The 7,256-nt window shown below is 31.6% G+C and overlaps 1 protein-coding gene across 1 annotated transcript; it reads right to left on the bottom strand.

The window, feature by feature from the left end:
- Positions 1–282: 282 nt before the first annotated feature.
- LOC136219758 (rhamnogalacturonate lyase B-like) lies at positions 283–6,371 on the bottom strand. The gene is made up of 14 exons (XM_066007276.1): positions 6,287–6,371; positions 5,824–5,896; positions 5,480–5,601; positions 5,255–5,305; positions 5,035–5,151; positions 4,825–4,944; positions 4,598–4,733; positions 4,306–4,476; positions 4,033–4,188; positions 3,613–3,813; positions 1,202–1,503; positions 1,008–1,124; positions 645–771; positions 283–522 (listed from the first exon to the last, which is right to left on the bottom strand). Exons 1-14 carry the CDS (start codon positions 6,352–6,354, stop codon positions 283–285), a joined length of 2,001 nt encoding a protein of 666 aa, XP_065863348.1. The 5' UTR covers positions 6,355–6,371.
- Between the last annotated feature and the right edge of the window lie 885 nt (positions 6,372–7,256).

Genomic DNA, 7,256 nt, shown 5'->3' with positions numbered 1-7,256 from the left:
AAAAAACATGTTTTCATGACAATTTGTGTGCGTGATAAAATATCAAATTTCTTTGTGTGATAAAAAAAAACCCATTGATGACTAAAGAGAAACAAATTATGATCTTCTAGTTTCAACAGATGCACAAGTTACGACTAGCCTACCTTTAGCTTTTGATAGCCACACTAGAAACTAATATGGTAAAGGAAGAGAATCAATAGTATAATTTCTCTATTGAAAAGAATATAAACAATTCACATTGATAAAATTATATTTATAATAATTAACATATAGAAGAGATTGTCAAGGTTGTGTAGGGGCTTCGAGACGAATATAGTCATACATGACATCGTACAAGGGGCCATTATCTCTGGTTTGAGTTAGAAAGATAGTATTACTTCCTACAACAAGATTATTACAAGGCACATTTATGCTATACAACCAATACATCCCATGAATTCCATGTCTTGCTATTGCATTATCTTTCCCTATCAATCCCGTCGTAAAAAGAGGCTTTACAGCATTCTGGTTGTTGAATCGAACCTAATCAGTAAACAAAACAAACACAATATTTCTGTTAGTACCGCTAACAATGCGTTGTTACATTTATTATTATAAAAAGAAATTTAAAATCCTAATTGGCTTTGAAATAAAATATTATATACTTGAATTTCAGACATGGCAGCTGATGCTAAGGCCAACTGAAGAGTGGAATTCCCAGTCTGTTGAACAACTTGAAGTGGAAATACGATCTGCCATGTCGTTGGTTCATATGTATCTTTTCCTTTTTTCCTAGAAATGAACCAACACACATATATATAATTAGAACCAGCCCAAAGAAAGTTTAATCTATGTTGAACGGACAAATAAACATTATTTCTAAAACATAACCTTCACAATGTGTCCTTCATACAAAAATGGACATAAACATGGAAACGAAAAGCAAAAATGCTACTAAAGAGTAATATATGTGCTAACATGGAGTTTAATCCAAGGATATGAACAAGTGAAATAATTAATTAATATACCTTATAACAAGGGCGAAGAACCAATCTTTAGTGTAATTACAGACACCAACATTATAAACAAGATCATTTTTTGGATATAAATCAGTATATCTTTCCCATAATCCGTACTGCCTATATCTGTTCAACAAAAGGATTAGTAATTAAACAGTGTTATTATGGCAAATAATTTTAGTAGACGAGACGTAATCAATTACTTGTCTGTTGGATGATTAGTATATAGTTTGTTCATCAGTGTTGGGCTGGTGTCAGGCACATAGAATTCAGCAGCAGAACGGTCAGGAATTCCAATGCTCCACAAAGTTGGACCATTTCTTGGAGGAACATATACAAGTGAACCTAATGCTGTTGTTTTTCCTGGTGTAATGGTGATATCACAGTTATGCTTGAAATCTCCAATTACAACAGGAACCCAAGCGTACAAACTGTAGGTCCCAGGTCGAACATTTTTAATCAAGAAATTGCCTTTACTATCAACTCGAGTCCAAAATTGGTAGCCCTAAAACAACATTGGTAACCCAATTATGTAAATAATTTCACCAAAAGCTTAAGCTAAAGAATATATTTTATTATAATCACTCACAAGATTATATACCTTAGCTTCGAATTGCGAAGAGCCAGGAAAACTGGGTGCAGCTAATCCGACATAAGCACAATCAGCATACACCGGTGACTTCTCACTCGCATATTTTTCTCCAACTGTTAGCTGACCCATAACAGTCCCTCTTTGATTAGAGGAAGGAAAATCTGGAGATTTAATAAAATCGTATGGCCAACTTTTCTCTTTGATTAGATGACAAATGATGAATGGTGTCATTTAAATGTTTAGTATTCATGACGAAATAAAGTTTAATGTGACAAAATATTATAATAATAGTGATAAAATAAGCGTCACTAATACAAATCAATATAGTGACACATGTTCTTGTTCGTCATATAAAAGTAAATTGTCAATGACAAAAGAAAAAAAAATCGTGATATATATATAATACCATGCTCATACCATGACGAAAAAATATTATTTCATGACGAAATAATATTATTTCATGACAATTTATGTGCGTCATAAAATATCAAATTTCTTGTAGTAATAAAAAAACCATCGATGACTAAGGAGAATCAAATTATGATCTTCTAGTTTCAACAGATGCACAAGTTACGACCAGCCTATCTTTAGCTTTTGATAGCCATACTAGAAAGTAATATGGTAAAGGAAGAGAATCAATAGTATAATTTCTCTATTAAAAAGAATATAAACAATTTACATCGATAAAATTATGTTTATAATAATTAACATATAGAAGAGATTGTCAAGGTTGTGTAGGGGCTTCGAGACGAATATAGTCATACATGACACCGTACAAGGGGCCATTATCTCTGGTTTGACTTAGAAAGATAGTATTACTTCCTACAACAAGATTATTACACGGCACATTTATGCTATACAACCAATACATTCCATGAATTCCATGTCTTGCTATTGCATTATCTTTCCCTATCAATCCCGTCGTAAAAAGAGGCTTTACAGCATTCTGGTTGTTGAATCGAACCTAATCAGTAAACAAAACAAACACAATATTTCTGTTAGTACCGCTAACAATGCGTTGTTACATTTATTATTATAAAAAGAAATTTAAAATCCTAATTGGCTTTGAAATAAAATATTATATACTTGAATTTCAGACATGGCAGCTGATGCTAAGGCCAACTGAAGAGTGGAATTCCCAGTCTGTTGAACAACTTGAAGTGGAAATACGATCTGCCATGTCGTTGGTTCATATGTATCTTTTCCTTTTTTCCTAGAAATGAACCAACACACATATATATAATTAGAACCAGCCCAAAGAAAGTTTAATCTATGTTGAACGGACAAATAAACATTATTTCTAAAACATAACCTTCACAATGTGTCCTTCATACAAAAATGGACATAAACATGGAAACGAAAAGCAAAAATGCTACTAAAGAGTAATATATGTGCTAACATGGAGTTTAATCCAAGGATATGAACAAGTGAAATAATTAATTAATATACCTTATAACAAGGGCGAAGAACCAATCTTTAGTGTAATTACAGACACCAACATTATAAACAAGATCATTTTTTGGATATAAATCAGTATATCTTTCCCATAATCCGTACTGCCTATATCTGTTCAACAAAAGGATTAGTAATTAAACAATGTTATTATGGCAAATAATTTTAGTAGACGAGTCGTAATCAATTACTTGTCTGTTGGATGATTAGTATATAGTTTGTTCATCAGTGTTGGGCTGGTGTCAGGCACATAGAATTCAGCAGCAGAACGGTCAGGAATTCCAATGCTCTTGGAGGAACATATACAAGTGAACCTAATGTTGTTGTATTTCCTGGTGTAACGGTGATATCACAATTATGCTTGAAATCTCCAATTACACCAGGAACCCAAGCGTACAAACTATAGGTCCCAGGTCGAACATTTTTAATCACGAAATTACCTTTACTATCAGATCGAATCCAAAATTGGTAGCCCTAAAACAACATTGATAACCCAATTATGTAAATAATTTCACCAAAAGCTTAAGCCAAAGAATATATTTTATTATAATCACTCACAAGATTATATACCTTAGCTTCGAATTGCCAAGAGCCAGGAAAACCGGGTGCAGCTAGTCCGACATAGGCACAATCAGCATACACCGGTGACTTCTCACTGGCATATTTATCTCCAACTGTTAGCTGACCCATAACAGTCCCTCTTTGATTAGAGGAAGGAAAATCTGGAGATTGAATAAAATCGTATGGCCAACTTTTCTCTTCTTTTAACATCTATATATACAAAAAAAAGTAAGATAATGTTTTTATAATGATATTTATACCGAATGAGGAGGGTTGCCGTAGGTTTGTGGCGGCAAGCGTAAAACTTAGCCACATCTTATGACATGAACCAAAATATATGGTTCATGTTAGCCGACCCCGAATCATTTCGGGACTAAGGCTTTGTTGTTGTTGTTATTTACAACGAATGTGTAGTGTATTGACAGATACCTGTGCTTTAGCATCGTTCCAATGCGCGAGAGGATCGTTCGTTGGGGAAATAGAATTAAGATATACGAAAACAGGACCCATAACTTTCTTCCATGCTTCTCCATTTCGGTATGATGTATTAAAGTCCTTCCCGACATAATGGATGCTTGTAAACATCTGCATTTTAATTATATTACTAATGTATCTCATTCACATGGAACCCCGATAAAATTAGCTACCAGACATTAAATTATAGGTTTGACGCATGAATGAATGGATATAGAAGTTACGAACGTTCATGCAAATGGGGCCACAATGGGAGGTAAGGTCTTGTCTGACGGGCCCACCAGCATGGAATTCGTGGGAGGGAGAAATCATCCAGAAGCCAACGGGTGGATCATTTGATATCCACCCATGCACTTGGTTATGCTGGTTCTCTAGTGAATATTGGTACTTGTCATCTACCTGCAATATTATCACAATATATATTTATTATATTAAACTAAAAAACCACTAATTCTAACAACATATATTAAGTTTTACCATTTTTATAAGTAGCTAGAAGTTAATATTTTAATAGTATTACCTCTCCTTTGAATTTTGGATCGATTGGATTAGTCAAGAGAACAGCTTCAGGATATGCAAGTGGCTGACCGGTGGTACGGTCTTCCGGCATCGGCATCATCCGTTGCTTATCATCTGACACCGCCATGAAGTGAAACCTGTACATAATTGCATTTTTTTATTATCTTAATGCATACCTAAATATTTACAAATTAATTTAGGTAATTTAATACGATTTTCCATAATTACTTCTCTTTTTGGAGCTTAAACACAACTCTAATTTGATCAATGTCAACATCAGGCCATCCTTTTAAACGTTCCAATATTGTATACATATACAAACCTGAACTTCCACACCTCACTATATACCTGCATCAATTGAAATTTCATTAATATCATTAATTTGTGCCTTAATCATAGTATTACAAAATATACATTAATTATTTTAGTAAAACTGACCTCTTGTCTACATTTAGAGGAACCGCGGATTTATCCTTTGGATCCCATTTTTTGGAGAATGAAATCTCTACCTGTTGCTCATCTTCCTTTATGATTTTAAAATCAGTGGTTTGTACCCTTAAGGAAAGAATAATTTAATTACAATTTCATCAGACATAATCAATTTATCTATCATGAAAATAATAATTAAATAATTTATATGTCATATGGGTTAAATTACTTGTCAAATATGTCAGACCCTCCAGGTGTACTCCAAACCACATCCCAATATCTGCACATAAAAAAATATTGTGTAATGTAGTTAGAATTATATTTCAAAGAAAAACATATAAAATGTGATTTATCTAATTAGTTATTGATATATGTAAACAAATTCTAAAAAAATAAAAATTGAATCAACATTATCGTTTACATAGTACTAAATTAAATATGTTTAAATATGTACCCTCTATCATCTTCTTCATGTTTTATTTCAAGTACATTATCGATTTTGTTGTACTTAATTCCAATGACATCACCACCAGGAGAAGCAAAAGTGACTTCAACAAGTCCATTATCAATCACAACCTGATACAAAACATTAAAAAATATTTAAGAAAGTAACCAGAAAATATATTTATGATAAAAAATATTACTTCTTACACTACATTATATTTCTCATTTTTTTTTATTTCAATACAGAAAAGTATAAAAATACACCCTTGTAATTTCATTGAGTAGATGTATGTGATATTTTTTTACAAAATTAGAAACCAAGATAAGAAGAGATATAAGATAAGTAATGATTACTCGTTGTTGATCCTTTAGTACGTGAACTTGAACCCCGGTAGGAGAACTACTATTGGTCGTCCTTGAAACATTACTACAAAAAATTTCCAAAAATATGATATTAAATTTCTCATCAGGTAAGTAAAATTTAGGATAGGTGGATTTATGAAGTGTAATATCAACAAAAAGGAGAAGAAACAGAAAATGTTCAAACGGGCAGAGATAATAATAAGAATTATTTTTGGGCTTTAACTATCAACTTAAATTTTTAATTCAATTGGTTCTTTGACACAAACAAGATTTATCTTCTTTGTCCATGCTGTGAAATTCTTCTCATATCATAGACGGCGAAAAAAATATTCGGTACGATAGTGTCCTAAAGTCAAGGATATCCTATGCATATATAAGCTCACAATACATTCAAGGTTCATCAATAATAATTAAAAAAACTACATAATTTTATATTCAATGATCAGGGAAGAACCTCAATTCGGTCTGGACAGAAGAGGCAATGAAGAAAGAGAAGCAAAAAAAGATTATAAGAACACACATCTTTTTCTTTTGTTTTGTTTTGTTTCCTTTCTGTGAGAATAAAACACAAAATAAAAAAAAGTTTAAAAAGGCAAAATAAAATAGTAAGTTGCGTTGGAACATGATAGAAACCACAAAAAAATTACTTAAAATAATGCAATTAGTTAATAGAAAACAAAAGACATACATTTCTTGTTACCAATGTATGACAAAACAAAGGTGGATTTGAAACCATAAGTAAGTTTTTTGTTGGAAAAGACAAAATAACAAAGGTTAAGTTACAAAATATGACGGCCCATTTTTCATATTTATTTATACGTCTTCCACTCGATATTTGACACGTAGCATATTTATTTTACTTTAATCGTATTAACTTTGGTTAAAGTATGATCATTATGACGCGTGTTAGAAATAGAATGGGAACACCGTATTTTTTTCCCGAAACTTATAAGTGTTTGAATAATACATGATAAAAGTTCTAAAAGTGAGAGCTATTTTTGTCTAGAAAAATTTAATAAGTTATTTTGAAATTTACTTACAAGTTAAGGAGTATTTTTTATTTAGAAAAAAATTAATGTCAGTTTTACTGATGCTAAACAATGCTTTTAGGTGGTAGACATTAGGTCATTTTAGAAAGTGAACCGATTCTCCTTGTATTTGTCATCAACCATAACCTAGGAATTTATACATAACTAAAGATATCTCTTTTTTTATATAACAAGAAGTTTTACATAAATAGGAAACTAAAATAAGAAAGTGAATAAGCTAAGAAATGAAAGAAAATAAATCAGACAAAATAGGAAAAGCTAAGAAAAGAAAGTAGATAAATTAGACAAATAGGAATATATACAGAATAGTGGAAATCATATTAGGTGCCAACACTACAGAAATTTAATCTTTTATGATGCACACAAATTGTCATG

This window comes from Euphorbia lathyris, chromosome 1, assembly GCF_963576675.1.
Source record: "Euphorbia lathyris chromosome 1, ddEupLath1.1, whole genome shotgun sequence".
Lineage (NCBI taxonomy): Eukaryota > Viridiplantae > Streptophyta > Magnoliopsida > Malpighiales > Euphorbiaceae > Euphorbia > Euphorbia lathyris.
Note: the sequence above shows the minus strand (reverse complement) of the source record. Positions and strands in the feature narration are given on the sequence as shown.

What these genes read in the sequence shown, in the direction of transcription:
- LOC136219758 (XM_066007276.1), bottom strand. Translation starts at nt 6,354, where the DNA reads ATGTGTGTTCTTATAATCTTTTTTTGCTTCTCTTTCTTCATTGCCTCT. An exon ending in TACTAAAGGATCAACAACGA is followed by an intron (nt 5,602 to 5,823) that starts GTAATCATTACT and finishes GTTTTGTATCAG; the next exon opens with GTTGTGATTGATAATGGACT. An exon ending in CTTGGCAATTCGAAGCTAAG is followed by an intron (nt 1,504 to 3,612) that starts GTATATAATCTT and finishes ATGTTGTTTTAG; the next exon opens with GGCTACCAATTTTGGACTCG.